This window comes from Pituophis catenifer, unplaced genomic scaffold (assembly GCF_029215685.1).
Source record: "Pituophis catenifer annectens isolate HBS135680 unplaced genomic scaffold, rPitCat1.0.hap2 SCAF_1, whole genome shotgun sequence".
NCBI classification, from domain to species: Eukaryota; Metazoa; Chordata; class Lepidosauria; order Squamata; family Colubridae; genus Pituophis; species Pituophis catenifer.
Genome location: NW_027256881.1, coordinates 345809537 through 345825476, shown reverse-complemented (window position 1 = coordinate 345825476; position 15940 = coordinate 345809537). Strand labels below are relative to the sequence as shown.

Below are 15940 nucleotides of genomic sequence, written 5' to 3'. Positions count from 1 at the left end.
TTCCAGGCAGCTGATAATAATCAATGAATTAATCAGGGGTTCCAAGCACCGATCATTATTAATTGATTAATCAAAGGTTTCCAAGCATCCAATCATTCTTAATTAATTAATGTGGGATTTCCAGGCACCCGATAACTATTAATCAGGGGATTCCATGCACCCCATAATTATTGATTTAATTAATCTGGGGTTTCCAGGCAGTTGATAATAATTAATTAATTGATCAGGGGTTCCAAGCACCGATCGTTATTCATTTAATTCATCTGGGGTTTCCAGGCACCCGATCATTATTAATTTAATTAATCTGGGGTTTCCAGGCAGCTGATAATAATCAATTAATTAATCAGGGGTTCCAAGCACCGATCATTATTAATTGATTAATCAGAGGTTTCCAAGCACCCAATCATTCTTAATTAATTAATTAGGGTACTCCCAGTCCCCCATCCATGTGGAGACTTGTCTTTTCTTCAATCCGTTTAGCCGTTCCCCCGCGTCCCCACGGGAGCGCAGAGGGAAACTGAGGCCAAGGGGGGGGGGTCCCTGGAGGTCGGGGGAGGTGGGGGAAAAGAGGCGGCGATGTTGGTGGGGGTGGGGGGGGGTGAGGCTCCTCCTTCCCCCCCCCACCTCCGACCAGCCACCCCTCGTCCCCGTTTCCCCCACCCCCGGCTTCGCATTCCCCACCCGCTGCCATGAACGCGAGGACCCGGCGGCCGCCTCCGCCGCCTTCGATGCCGGCGGCGGCGCTGCTGCTCTTGCTGGTGCTGGCGACGCGCCCCGACGGCTGCGGGGCTCAGCGGGCGCCGGCTTGGAGACAGCAGATCCGCTGGGAGAACCGGGGTCGTCAGTACAGCCTCTTCAACAGCGCCACTCAGTTCTTGCCCGGCCGGCGAGCCGCGCAGCAGACTCTTTACCTGAGCGCCGACGGGGTGCCCGCGGGAAGGATCGCAGAGGATGGTTCAGGAACCGGGGCGACGGGTGCGGCTCCGCAGAGCAGCCGACAGGGTGTCAGAGCAGCCGGAGGGGTTGCTGAATCCGGCAATCCCAGGTCCGACAGGGCGTCCGCATCCGGAGGGGCTCGGCGACGCGATGGACCGGCCCGGGGAGACCCCCGGGGGTCGTCTGGGCTCTCCCCGAACAGCATCTACGACCGTCCCGCCGTCTGGCCCGGAGCAGCCAGACAGAGATCCGGTTATGGGACCCACCGCTTCCACCATGGTGAGCCCCCGCCCCCCCCCCCCGACGGCGGAGATGCGTGGGAGGGTTGGTGGGTGAGTGAGGGTCCCAGAGGAAGTAGAAACGGGGCCCCGGGGGGTGGGGGTGGTGACGCGATGGACCAGCCCGGGGAGACCCCCGGGGGTCGTCTGGGCTCTCCCCGAACAGCATCTACGACCGTCCCGCCGTCTGGCCCGGAGCAGCCCGACAGAGATCCGGTTATGGGACCCACCGCTTCCACCATGGTGAGCCCCCCGACGGCAGAGATGCGTGGGAGGGTTGGTGGGTGAGCAGGGGTCCCGGAGGAAGTAGAAACGGGGCCCCGGGGATGGGGTTGGCTTTGGATCTCTCGCGCTTTGGGAACGGCCTACCATGCGGGGTTGTTGCTCCCAACTGGAGAGCTCCTGGGGAGGGGGGAGGTTTTATTTCTGAAAGAAATAAAAATGAGTTTCAGGAAAGGATGAAACTCCACCAGGATTCCCTCTTCACTGGTTCAAGAATGTTGCTGGTAGAACTTGTGCACAACAGTCCTGTTAGGTAGGCCAGGACTATCTATCTGCAGCAGGGATGGGGAGGGTGGTGGGATTTGGATAACCCTGCTTGGGCACGGGGGGGGGGGGGTTAAGGTGAAAGCAGAATAAAGAGTTCAGGTTACCTGATTTCCAGGTAACTAAACCCAAAGTTTGGGGTGATCTCTTCTCTTTTTTTCCAGTCTGATTTAGCCCCCAAGACAGCTGGGTGAAGTAAGGGGCTATTCTGGTGTAAATTACATGAATTTCCAGAGAAAATGTGGTATATGAGAGGAAAGAATGAAGGAGAGAGATGGGAAACGAAGGGTCCACAAGCCCATGAATTGAAAGAACGGAGGAAAGGATGACAAATGAAAAGGAGAGAGAGGAGGGAAGAAGAGGGTTGACAAAAGAAAGGGAGGATGGAAGGAAAAGAAGACTCTAGAAGGGAGAGAGAGAAAAAAGAAGGAATAGATGACAAGAAGGGGAGGGGAAAGGAAGGAAGGAAGGAAGGAAGGAAGAAAGAAAGAACGAAAGAAGGAAAGAAAGAAAGAAAGAAAGAAAGAAAGAAAGAAGAAGAACAGAGATAGGAAAGGAAGGGTTGACAAATAGATGAATGGAAAGAAGGGAGGAAGGAATGATAGATGAAATAGGAGATGGGGGAGAGAGAGGAAGGAAGAAGGGGGTTGACAAAAGAAAAGGATTAAAGGAAAGGAAGGAGAGAGAAGAAAGAAGGAATAGATGACAAGAGAGAAGGGAGAAGAAAGGAAGGGAGAAGGGAGGGAGAGAAGGAAGGAAGAAAAAAGAAAGAGAAAGAAAGAAAGAAAGGGGATGGAGGAAAAAGAAAGAAGGAAAGAAGGAAGGAAAAGGGAGAGGAAAGGAGGGAGAGAGGGAAAGGAAGGAGAGAGAGAAGAAAGGACTAGATGACAAGAGGGAGGAGGGAGGAAGGAAGGAAGGAAGGAGAGATGGGAAAGAAACAGATGAATGGAAAGAAGAGAGGAAGAAATGATAAATGAAATGGGAGAGGGCGAGAGAGAGGAGGGGAAAGGGGTTGACAGAAGAAAGGAAGGATGAAAGGAAAAGGAGACTCAAATTAGAAAGGGAGAAGGGAGGGAGAGAGGGAAAAAAAGGTAGGCGAGAGAGAAGAAAGGAATAGATGACAAGATGGGAGGAAAGAAGGAAGGAAGGAAAGAAGGGAGGGAGGGAGAAGGAGGGAGAGAGGGAAGGAAGGAAGGACGATCTTCCACTAGCAAGCAACAGACCATTTGTTCCCTCCTTTCCAAATCTCCCTTTAAACCAGCACTTCTCAAACGGGATAAAGTACCACAAATTGGGTTTAAAAGGTGGTTTTTTCTTTGGGCAGCAACACACCCACCCATTCCCCAGGGACCTTTAAATGGACTTTAAAAAGTGTTTTACTACGTTCGGTAAAAAAAAAAAGACTTTCTGGGAAGCAGTTTTTTGAGTAGGGCAGGATTTTGGTCTCTGCCTGGTGAAGACGGTGTCCTTGTTTTAATCAATTAGATCAGCGGTCACCAACTGGTGGTCCGTGGACCACTGGTGGTCCCCGAGAAAATTTTGGTGGTCCGCAGAAAAATTATTTGCATTTTTTTTTATATTGCACTAAATCGGGGGGTCCTCAAACTACGGCCCCTCGGCCGGATACGTGCAATGAACGTTTGTGTTGCTGCAGAGAGTCTCCCCCTTCGGAGTCTTTTTCTGTGGGTCGGAGGGGGGAGAGAAATTCCGACTCGGGATCTGCTTCGGCCTCCTGGTGTGGGGCTTTGGGCGAAGGCTGGAGGGAAGCACCGCTGGTGGCGAAGAGCCCGAGAGCCTTGTTCCAGTGGGACTGGCTGACCATCTCAGCCCGCTGAGCCTCCAGGCGCCGGTACCTGGCCTTCCCGCACTCCCGCAGGTCTTCCCTCTGCTTGGAAAGCCTATGCTCCTAGTCCTCAGTGAGGTGCTTCTGCTGAGCCTCCTTCTCAGCCAGATCCAATTTGAACTGAGCTCTTTTGCCAACGCTTTCTCGCAGTGGCTGCTTAGCTCCAACAACTGCTTCCTGTTGGGGCCCTAAGGAGCCCGGGCGGGCGGGGGAGGAAGGGCTGGGAGGGGAGGGGCGAGTAGAGGGTGGCGAGGCGCCCCTCAACGTGAGTGACATTGAGTGGACCACACCCACCCAGTCACATGACCACCTAGCCACCCCGTACCCAGCCAGTCATTAGGCAGATCATATTATTTATTTATTTATTTATTTATTTATTTATTTATTTATTTATTTATTTTATTTTATTTTATTTTATTTCTATACCGCCTTTCTCCCGTAGGACTCAAGGCGGTGTACAGTCAAGAAAAATATAGATACACAAACATCATAAAATTGCTAATAAAAATTATTATTATAACATAGTTTGGCCCAATTAAATAGAACCTAAAATTAGATAACATTTAAAAAATCATTCACATGTTCGTATGTTTAGCCCCGCCTGTTGGAACATGAGGGTCTTGAGGGCACGGCGGAAAGCACGGAGATCAGGGATATTCCGTATCTCCGGGGGCAGTTCATTCCAAAGGTTTGGAGCCCCCATAGAGAAGGCCCTCCCCCTGGGAGTCGCCAGTCGACATAATTTGACTGACGGTACCCTGAGTAGTCCCTCCCTGTGAGAACGAACTGGTCGGTGGGAGGCTATTGGTGGCAAAAGACGGTCTCGTAGGTACCCAGGTCCTAAGCCATGGAGCACTTTAAAGTGCACTTTAAACACCTTGAATCGCACCTGGAAGACCACCGGGAGCCAGTGCAGCTCGCATAGGAGAGGTGTTACATGGGCGTAACGAGTTGCGCCCATAATCACCTGCGCGGCTACGTTCTGGACCAGTTGGAGCCTCCGGGTGCTTTTCAAGGGGAGCCCCATGTAGAGAGCATTACAGTAGTCCATACGGGAGGTAACTAGGACGTGAGTGACCGTGCGCAAGGTGTCCCGATCCAGAAAGGGATATATTAGTGGTCCGCAGGATTTAAAATTATGAATTTAGTGGTCCCTGAGGTCCGAAAGGTTGGTGACCCCTGAATTAGAAGACACTCCTCTCCTAACTTTAACAGATTAAACAGAGTTGGAAGGGACCTTAGAGGTCATCTAGTCCAACCCCCTACCCACTCAAGCAACTTCTGAGGTTCCCTCCTCATTCTCTGCAGAGCAAATTGTTTCCCTCATTTTGGCTGCTTCCTGGTCTCTCCTCTCAGGCCTGCCGGACCTGGTCCCCGATCCATATTTTCTACAAGCGTCCACCTATATTGAGAAAGTCCAGTTATACGCCTTGGAATGCGCGGCGGAAGAAAACTGCCTTGCGAGGTAGGCCACAAAGCTTGCTCAGTGGGTTGTGGGTGTTTTTTTTTTTTTTTAATAATCTCCAGGCCCTGAATTAATTTAGTTATCAAAGAGATAACTAAAGAGATAACCTGGAACTAAGGAGAAATTCCCTGACAGTGAGGACAATCAAGGAGCCTGGATAGCTCAACAGACAGAGCACTGTAATTTAACACCAGCTGTCTGCAATTAAAGTAAGATCGAATCTCGCCAGGCTCAAGGTTGACTCAGCCTTCCATCCTTTCTAAGGTAGGTAAATTGAGGACCCAGTTTGTGGGGGCAATAAGCTGACTTTGTATAAATATACAAAAAGGATGAAGGCTATTGCTTAACGCATTGTAAGCCGCCCTGAGTCTCCGGAGAAGGGCGGCATATAAATCAATTTTTTTTAAAAAAATTAACCAGTGGAACAGCTTGCCACCAGAAGTTCTGAATGCTCCATCACTGGAGGTTTTTAAGAAGAGATTGGACAGCCTTTTGTCTGAAATGGTCTAGGACAGTGTTTCTCAACCTTGGAAGCTTGAAGATGGGTGGACTTCAACTCCCAGAATCCCCCAGCCAGCGCTGCTGGCTGGGGGATTCTGGGAGTTGAAATCCACCCATCTTCAAGCTTCCAAGGTTCAGAAACACTAGTCTAGGGTTTCCTGCTTGAGCGGGGGGTTGAACTAGAAGACCTCCAAGGTCCCTTCCAGCTGTTTATTCTGTTATTTCACCGGTTCTGGTGCTGATTTTTGGCGTATCGCATAGCAAGAGCCAGTTTCTTTAAGGGATGTTTTGCAAAACTCGGCGTCTCCAGCCAAAATCTCTTGTTGCCAGTGACCCAAGGAAAATTACGGTCCGAAAGCAGAATCGGGAATTCTTTTCCTGCAAAATTTAGGGGCGGGAGGAGAAAGGAATGTCTGGTGTTTACTTCAGCTGGATCTAAAGAAGGTCTAAAGTTGGGGGGAAAGAGAGCGTGGTTTACAGATTCCAGCATTAGAAAATGCCAGAATTAAGGAGGGGCGGTTTCCTGTAAACACTTCGACAAAGTGGGCTCTGAGGCCGGCCAGAGTGGCATAGAAGGGTCACTCACAGCTTGCTCAACTCTTTGCCTGTTTGCTCAGTTGATAAATTGCCTGTTTCTCTTTCTCTGCTGCCCCCACCACCACCTGCCTTCCCTACATACAGATAGTCCTCGACTTACGAGCAGAATTGAGCCCAAGATTTTTGTGTTGTTAAGCAAGACATTTCTTAAGGGATGCGGTGGCTCAGCGGCTAAGACACTGAGCTCGTCAATCGAAAGCTCGGCAGCTCAGCGGTGGCTCAGTGGCTAAGTCGCTGAGCTTGTCGATCGAAAAGTCGGCAGTTCGGCGGTTCGAATACCTAGTGCCGCGTAACGGGGTGAGCTCCCGTGACTTGTCCCAGCTTCTGCCAACCTAGCAGTTCGAAAGCAGGTAAAAAAATGCAAGTAGAAAAATAGGGACCACCTTTGGTGGGAAGGGAACAGCGTTCCGTGCGCCTTTGGCATTGAGTGATGCCGGCCACACGACCACAGAGACGTCTTCGGACAGCGCTGGCTCTTCGGCTTTGAAACGGAGATGAGCACCGCCCCCTAGAGCCGGGAACGACTAGCACATATGTGCAAGGGGAACCTTTACCTTTAGGCGAGACATTTCTTGACTGAGTTTTGCCCCATTTTACCATCTTTCTTACCACCGTCGTTAAGCGAATCGAGGCAGCTGTTCGGTTAGTCCCACGGTGGTTAAGTGAATCCAGCTTTCCCCGTGGACTTCGCTTGTCATGTGGTCACAAAAGGAGATTGCGTACCCTCCCCCGTCATAAATATGAGTCAGTTGCAAGTTGTCTGAATTTTGATCACGTAACTAAGGGGATGCCACAACGGTCGTAAGGGTGAATAATGGTCATGAGTCACTTCTTTCAGTGCCGTTGTAACTTTGAACGGTGTTCTGCCTCAGCCACGGACCCCAAAGAACGCAGCACATACAAAGTCTGTACAAACCTTAGTTTACTAAATTAAATCAGTCTTTTTCAAACAAAGGCTGTTAATTAACTTTCTTAACAGAAATCCAAAGAATAATCGTAATCTTACTAGGGTTGGCAGAAAGCCCAGAAGCAATTTGCAGAGAACTAAGATCAAGACACGAAGGAGAGGGAATGAAGTTGTTCCCTGCAAATTGCCTCAGTCGTCATCCTTCCTTAAATAGGCTGAGGGAGTGGCCAATTAGCCCCAAGCCTTACTCTCGAGGAGACCTGCTCCTGAGGAGCCACTCCTGCCTTTTGGCAGCTCTGCACGCCCGTGCATCGAGAAAAGGCCCCTCCTCTTCGTCCTCTTCACTTATGGGAGCTTCTGGAGGTTCTGAAGGCCCTGGTTGAATCCCTGCCTCTGGCACCACATCTTCTCCAGCCTCCTCATTGTCCGACTCGAGTGCCAGCTGCACAGGCTGCTGGCGCAGCACCACACCAGCCTCCTTGCTATCGGAATCAGCTACTAGCTGCACAGGCTGCTGACAGGCTACAACAAACGGTCACTAAATGAACTGTTGTAAATCGAGGACTACCTGTACTTCTTTAAGAGCAGTGTTTCTGAACCTTTGACAACTTGAAGCTGGGTGGACTTCAACTCCCAGAGTTCCCCAGGCAGCCAAATATAGAATTTATATTTATGGAGGTGTTTACATGCATGGCTGGCTGGGGAATTCTGGGAGTTGAAGTCCGCTCAGTTTAAAGTTGCAAGGTTGAGAAACACTGTTTTAGAGCTTGGGTTTAACTGGGGAAGGAACCTCCCCCCCCCCTCCTCAGCCTCCTGCGCAGAATTCACACAAGCTCGAAAAATTCTCTTTTGTGTTTTCTCAGATGGGAGATTTTAGGTCAGCTCTGGTCAGGAGCTTCTTCAAAGTAGAAATGTGGTACTTGGGTAAAGATAGATTTGTAAAATGAAGGGGGGGGGAAGCCATCTTGAAACAGAAGGCGTACACCTTTTCTTTCTTTTTAAAAAATTATATTGATTGAGGTATCTCACATAAAAGTCAAAGAAATTTAAAGGAAAAGATAGAAAAGAGAAAGGAAGAGGGGAAGGGAAGGGAAGGGAGGGGAGGGGAGGGGAAGGGAGGAGAGGAGAAGAGAGGGAGAGAAGGAAGGAAGGAAGGAAGGAAGGAAGGAAGGAAGGAAGGAAGAAAGAAAGAAAGAAAGAAAGATGAATAGAACGAAGGAAGGAAGGAAGGAAGGAAGAAAGAAAGATGGATAGAAGGAAGGAAGGAAGAAAGAAAGAAAGATGATAGAAGGAAGAAAGAAAGAGAAAGAAAGAAAGAAAGAAAGAAAGAAAGAAAGAAAGAAAGAAAGAAAGAAAGAAAGAAAGAAAGATGGATAGAAGGAAGGAAGGAAGGAAATGATACAATGACTTCCAATCTTCTCAACAGATATTTACAAACCTATCATCCTTCCTTCCTTCCTTCCTTCCTTCCTTCCTTCCTTCCTTCCTTCCTTCCTTCCTTCCTTCCCTCCCTCCCTCCCTCCCTCCCTCCCTCCCTCCCTTTCTTTTAGGTATGGGGGAGCACAAATAGTAGTTGAGACTGGGGGAAGCCAATTTGAATGTTTTCTTTCAAAGTACCCAAATATTGATGAGGCAGGGGTTAGAATGCAGCATTGCAAGCTGACTCTGCCCACTGCCAGCAGTTCGATCCAGACTGGCTCAAGGTTGACTCAGCCTTCCATTCTTCTGAGGTCAGTAAAATGAGGACCCGGATTGTTGTTGGGGGCGGGGAGAAATAAGCTGACTCTGTAAACCGCTTAGAGAGGGCTGGAATGCACTGTGAGGAGGTATATAAGTCTGAGTGGTATTGTTACTGCTACTCATTTTAAAATAGAAGAGACTTAGAACTTAAAATAACTTTATTGTCACTTTGAATGTACGCTAACCAATCGGCATACATTAAAATAATATTCCATTACATGCCACTCTCAATGGGTGACCATCTCCAATATACACTACATAAACATGACCAAATCAATCAATCAATCAAATAAACCAATCAATCAATCAACCATAAGCAGCATTATTTTTCCAGCTAATGCTGGAATAAGCCATCAGTTGAGTTACATATACCGTAGTTCTTGACATACAACCACAATTGTGACAGGAAAATTCATCACTAAGCGATGCAGTCGTTAAGCGAGACACCACATGACCTCTGGTTTTCCCTGTCAGCTTCCCGACTGACTTTTGCTTGTTGGAAGCCAGCTGGGAAGGTCTCAAATAGCCATCACGTGATTCAGGGACCCTGCAGCCTTCATGAAAGTTAGCCGGTTTCCAAGGGCCTCGGTCGTGATCCTGTAATCACAGGGACGTCTAACGGTCATAAGTGCGAGGATTGGGTGTAAGTCCCTTTTTTCAGTGCTGTTTGAATGTCCTTTCAACGAATGGGTCGTAAGACGAGGACTACCTCTAATACGGGAGGCAGCCAGTTGGTTCCAGCGGGCGAAGTCTTCCATCAGTTTTGTGTCTTCCTCCATTTTTCCCACAGGTCCGCCTACCGACCCGGGGTGAGTAAGATCAGCTCCCGCGTCCTCCTTCGGTTCCCCCAAAGAGTGAAGAATCGAGGGACAGCGGACTTCCTCCCGGTGAAGCCGCGACACCAGTGGGAGTGGCACAGCTGTCACCAGTAAGCGAGCCAAGCGAGGCGGGGACGATTGGGCGAGGCTGACCCGTTTATCGAGCGCACCGTTTTCTAACCGAAAGTCCCATTTCATGCAAAGTACTAGCGATGTGGTGCACAAAGACTAGGGGGGGCGGGGCTTGGCTGATGACATCACAAGGCATGTTTCATTGATTTTTTTCAGAACTAAGGGGTGGCGCTTGCCTGATGATGTTACCACATGCTTCAGAACTAAGGGGCGGAGTTATTATTTTTCAGAATTAAGGGGCGGGGCTTGCCTCATGACATCACAATGCACGTTTCCTCACTTCTCAGAACTAAGGGGCGGAGCTTAATTTAAGATGTCACAATGCACGTTTCATCATTTTTCAGAACTAAGGGGTGGGGCTTGGCTGATGACATCACAACACCTGCTCATAATTTCTCAACACTAAGAGGCGGAGCTTGCTTTAGGAGGTCACAATGCATGTTTCCTCATTTCTCAGAACTAAGGGGCGGAGCTTAGCTGATGACATCACACCTGCTTCATCATTTCTCAACCCTAAGGGGATCGACTCACTTCATTGACTTGCTTCATGATATCACAACACATTTCATTGTTCACAACTGAGGGGGCAGAGCTTGCCTCATGACATCAAAATGCATGTTTCCTCACTTCTCAAAGGGGCGGAGTTTGGTTTATGATGTCACAATGCACGTTTCCTCTTTTCTCAGAACTGAGGGGCGGGGCTTCTAGCATGACATCACAATGAACATTTCCTCAGTGTGATGAACTCTCTGCTGTGGGCAGAAGTCCTTCCGGCCAATGTAGCAAATTGCTGTTAGGGCCTAATACAGGTAGTCCTCGACTTACGTCAAGGAAAACAGTCGCTAAGTGAGTCGCATTCAGTTTTACAACCTTTTTTGCCATAGTTGTTAAGTGAAACACTGCAATTACTAAATGAATCAGGCAGTGGTTAACGCTGCAACCATCATAAATACATGCCAGTTGTCCAGTGCCCAAATTGTGATCACATGACCATGGGCATGCTGCAACGGTCATAAGTGCGAGGAGTGGTCTAGAAGTCACTTTTTTCAGGGCTGTTACAGCTTTGAGTGGTCGCTAAACAAATTATTGTAAAACGACTTACCTGCAGCTTTTAAAAACCTCTTTTCTTTCAGGCATTATCATAGCATGGACGCCTTCAGCAACTATGACCTTCTGGATGCCGTCTCCCATGAGAAGGTGGCCGAAGGTCACAAAGCCAGTTTCTGCCTGGAGGACACCTCTTGCGACGCAGGGGTCCGACGACGCTATGCGTGCACCGCTCATATTCAGGTGTGCAACGGCTGACTTTTTCTCAGCTGGATCTGCCCACCTCCGCAAGCCGCAGTGCTTATCCATTGTATATAGATTTTATTCTTTTATAAAATGACCCCGTAATCCCTTGCAGGGTGGAGTCGGGGCAACTGAACGGAGCAGAGCGTTTCCTGGCCGGATGCTTTTCCTGTCACCAATGCGGAGTTTTGTTCAGCAGATATATATTCTCATTGTGCCCAGAGAGAGAAATATCAGCCTCTACCTAGGATCGAACTCAGTGCCTCCTGATTCTGAGGCGACAACTCCACCTCTAGGCCACTGCACCATTCTTATTAGCTTTATAAAATAAAATAGAAAAATACAAAAGCAAATAGAAAGGAACAAAGGGGAGGTAAAGAGGAAAGATGAAGTGTAAAAAGGAAGGGAAAAAAGCAAAAAAAAAAAAAAAAAAGACCATTGTTGATTTCCAGACTCCCTCTGGTGCAGTAGAATAAGACAGTTACCTCAGACTTCAACTTTTTACGTTTCCATAATACTATAAACTAGCCATTTCTGTAACGATCAATCTATCTCAACAGTAAAACCCCAAACCAAAGTTTCATTTTTTTTTCCACCTCAAGCACAAAGTCCAGAAGTGGTTTCCAAGTAGAAACAAAAATAGTGGTACTATTCCTTTGATCAAAACAATCAATTCAGCCATTTCTGTTAACTCCATCAAAAGCCATGGTGCTTATCTATTTTATATAGAATCTATTCGCTTATAATATAAAATGGGGAAATACAAAAGCAAATAGTAGAGAACAAAGGGGAGGAAAAGAGGAAAGGAGAAGTGTAGAAAAGAATGGGGGAAAGGGGGGGGAGGCATTGACTTCCAGACTCCCTCTGGTGCAGTAGAATAAGACAGTTACCTCAAACCTCAACTTTTTACTTTTCCATAATAGTATAAATTAGCCATTTCTATAACGACCAAGCTACCTAATCAGTAAAATCCAAAATCAAAGTTTCATTTTTTTCCACCTCAAGCACAAAGTCCAGAAGCGGTTTCCAAGTAGAAACAAAAGTAATTGTGATTTTTCTTTGATCAAAACAATCAATTTAGCCATCTCAGCTAACTCCCATCAAAAGTGTTGGTGCTTATCCATTTTATATAGATTGTATTCACTTATAATATAAAATAGGGAAATACAAAAGCAAGTAGTAGGGAACAAAGGGGAGGAAAAGAGGAAAGGAGAAGTGTAGAAAAGAAGGGGGGAAAAGGGGGGGAGGCATTGACTTCCAGGCTCCCTTTAATACAGTTGAATAAGACAGTTACCTCAAACCTCAACTTTTTACTTTTCCATAATAGTATAAACTAGCCATTTCTATAATGACTAAGCTACCTAATCAGTAAAACCCAAAATCAAAGTTTCATTTTTTCCACCTCAAGCACAAAGTCCAGAAACGGTTTCCAAGTAGAAACAAAAGTAGTTGTGATTTTTCTTTGATCAAAATGGTCAATTTAGCCATCTCAGATAACTCTATCAAAAACCGTGGTGCTTATCCATTTTATATAGATTTTATTTGCTTATAATATAAAAGGGAAATACAAAAGCAAATAGTAGGGAACAAAAGGGGAGGAAAAGAGGAAAGGAGAAGTGTAAAAAGAACGGAAGGAAGGAAGGAAGAAAAAAACAGCATTGGCTTCTGGACTCCCTCTGGTGAAGTACCTCAAAGCACAACTTTTTACTTTTCCATAATAGTATAAACTAGCCATTTCTATTAACAACCAACAATCATCTAACCCAGGGGTGTTAAACTCAAGGCCTGCAGGCTGGATCTGGCCCACAGGGCACTTAAATCTGGCCTCCGGGCAGTGGTGAAATCCAATTTTTTTTACTACTGGTTCTGTGGGCGTGGCTTGTTGGGCATGGCTTGGCTTGGCTTGGCGGGCGTGGCAGGGGAAGGATACTGCAAAATCTCCATTCCCACCCCACTCTACGGGAAGGATACTGCAAAATCTCCATTCCCATCCCACTCTGGGACCAGCCAGAGGTGGCATTTGCCGGTTCTCCGAACTACTCAAAATTTCCGCTACCGGTTCTCCAGAACCTGTCAGAACCTGCTGGATTTCACCCCTGCCTCTGGGGCCGCCCTGGAAACAGCGAAGGACCGACCTGTCAGTGAAAACGGAGCTTGGGAGGGCCGCGCGTGGCCCTCCCAGGCTCCGTTTTCAGCGCGACGTCCTCCTGCAGCCCTCTGCCAGCAAAAACGGAGCTCGCGCGTAGGGGGGAATTCTGGGAGTTGAAGTCCATACAGCTTCAAATAACCAATGGGACAGAAGTTCCCTTCTGAAGTTGTGGGAGCTTCATCCCTGGAAGCTTTCAAGAAGAGACTGGACTGCCATCTGTCAGAAATGGTGTAGGGTCTCCTGCTTGGGTGGAGGGTTGGACTAGATGACCTCTAAAGTCCCTTCCAACGCTGTTATTCTCTGTTATTCTCTTATTCTTAAATTGCTGAAACAGGTTTAAGGCAAAATTAGGTTTATCGTATTTCTGCTTTACGCTGATGGTTTTTAGCTGCCTAGAGTTTGCGTGTAAGACTGGCGGCCATATGCGATTCCTCAATAAATATAATTAAATGTTGTTTTTTCTTTCCCCTCAGGGTCTGAGCCCAGGCTGTTACGATACCTACCATGCCAATATTGACTGCCAGTGGATTGATATTACCGACGTCCCTCCTGGAAACTATATCCTCAAGGTAAGTCCTCCTCATCAGCGAATTTTGTCCCATTGTTACGATCTTTCTTGCCACGGTTGTTAAGCGAATCACTACAGTGGTTAAGTCAGAAACACGGTTGTTAAGTGAATATAGCTTCCCCATTGACTTTGCTGATCAGAAGTTCGCAAAGGGGGATCATGTGACCCCAGGAAACTGCAACCGTCATAAATGCAGGTAGTCCTCAACTTATGACTAGAATTGAGCTCAAAATTTCCGTTGCTCAGTTGTTGAGTTTTGCCCCATTTGACAATCTTTCTTGCCATGGTTGTTAAGCGAATCACTGGAGTTGTTATGGTTAATAACACGGTTGTTAAGTGAATCTGGCTTCCCCGTTGACTTTGCTTGTGAGAAGGTCACAAAAGGGGCTCACATGACCCTGAGAAACTGCAACCATAATAAATACAGATAATCCTCGATTTACGATCACAATTGAGCCCAGAATTTATGTGGCTAAGTGAGTTTTGTCCCATTGTATGAACTTTCTTGCTGCCGTTAAGTGAAACATTACAGTTGATAAGCTAGTAACCCGGTTGTTAAGTGAATCCAGCTTCCGCATGGACTTTGCTCATCAGTCGGTCACAAAAGGGGATCAGGTAACGCCAGGACATTGCAACCGTCATAAATACGAGCCAGTTCTCAATAATCCAAATTTACCTCATGTGACCACTGGAATGCTGCCACCGTCGTAAGTGTGAAAAACAGTCATAAGTCCTTTTTTTAAGCCCCGTTGTAACTTCAAACAGTCCCTAAATGAACTGTTGTAAGTGGAGGACTACATAAACCAGTTGCAAAGCGTCCGAATTTTGATCACATGACCACAGGGATGGCTGCAAAGGGCTAACTGTGAAAAATAATCATAAGTCACTTCTTTTTGGTGCCGTTGTACCTTTGGTCACTAAGTGAACTGTCGCAAGTTGAGGACTACCAGTTTTGCCCTACGTTTGAGCCACCGTCTGTTGTGAGTAGTGAGGACAAGGATGTTCCTGAGTGAGAAGGAAAGATCACCTCTGGATGCCAAGGGATGGAGCGTGACAGATTTCCTGTCCTCTTTTTCGAGGTGACCGTCAACCCCGATTTCCTGGTGGCCGAATCGGACTTCTCCAATAACGTTGTCCTGTGTGATATTGTGTACACAGGGGTGTATGTCGACACGCAAAACTGCCGAATTACAAGGTATCCCTAACGAAAATACATCCTGGATTAGCGGGTTGGACCATCGGGGTCTGCCGGGAGAGGCGGAAGGTCAAACCCAGGCAAGATGGCGGAAGCGTCCTTACCACCCAAGCCCCGCCTCCTTGTACAGGAGTTAACAAAAGGGGCGGGGCTTAAATCTCGGCGCTTCGTTGGCCATCTTCCTCTTTCCTGGTGACGTCGTTCATTGTAGGACCCTTGAACCGTCCTCATGATCTCTAAGGGTGAGGTGGACTGGGTCGCCCACCCACTGCAGATTCTTACCTTCCCCCCCAAAAATTTGGGGGTGGTGGGCAGTTTTGCCCTTGATATGCAAGGCCTTTTGTCAAGAGAGAGGAAGTAGAACAATGGAGGGAGAAATCAGAAGTTGTCGGTCCTTTTCTGGGCTGAGAGAAGTTGTGGTGACATGTGACTTCGGGTATCTTTGTGGACCTCGGTAGCAGAAAGACGCAACCGGCAAGATGGAGTCGGTGGTCCCAGGGGAAAGGAGGGCAGGGCGGGCGCTAGAGAGGGAGAGAGCGCCTGGAAGGGTACCTCATTTAGTGCACCTGATGAAAGGAATTGAGGGAGAAAGTGGAAAGGGAGGAGAACATTGTGTATTTCCCCAGGAGGTCACAGAAATGTAACTTGTAATTTCCTTCCTTTCCTCCCTCCTTCCTTTTTTTTGTTTTTTCCATTTTTCCTTCCTTCCCTTTTTCATCCTTCTTTCTTTCTCATTCATCCATCCCTTCCTTTCTTCCTTCCTTCCTCTTTTGTCCTTTTCTCATCTGTTCCATCCTTCCTTCCTTCCTTCTCATCCATCTATCCCTACCTTCTTTCTCCTTTCCTCACCCATTCATTGTTCCTTTTCCTTCCTTTTTCCTTCCTTCCTTCCTTCTTTCATCATTCCTTCCTTCCTTCTTTCTCATCCATCTCTTCCTTTTTCCTTTTCCTTTTCCTTTCTCATCCATCTATCTC

At 47.6% G+C, this 15940-nt stretch overlaps 1 protein-coding gene across 1 annotated transcript; it reads left to right on the top strand.

Annotated features, from left to right (window-relative positions):
* Positions 1-689: 689 nt before the first annotated feature.
* Positions 690-14975, top strand: LOC139312169 (protein-lysine 6-oxidase-like). Its single transcript, XM_070936741.1, has 7 exons — positions 690-1215; positions 1381-1482; positions 4960-5068; positions 9604-9741; positions 10897-11053; positions 13676-13771; positions 14850-14975. Exons 1-7 carry the CDS (start codon positions 690-692, stop codon positions 14973-14975), a joined length of 1254 nt encoding a protein of 417 aa, XP_070792842.1.
* Positions 14976-15940: the final 965 nt, after the last annotated feature.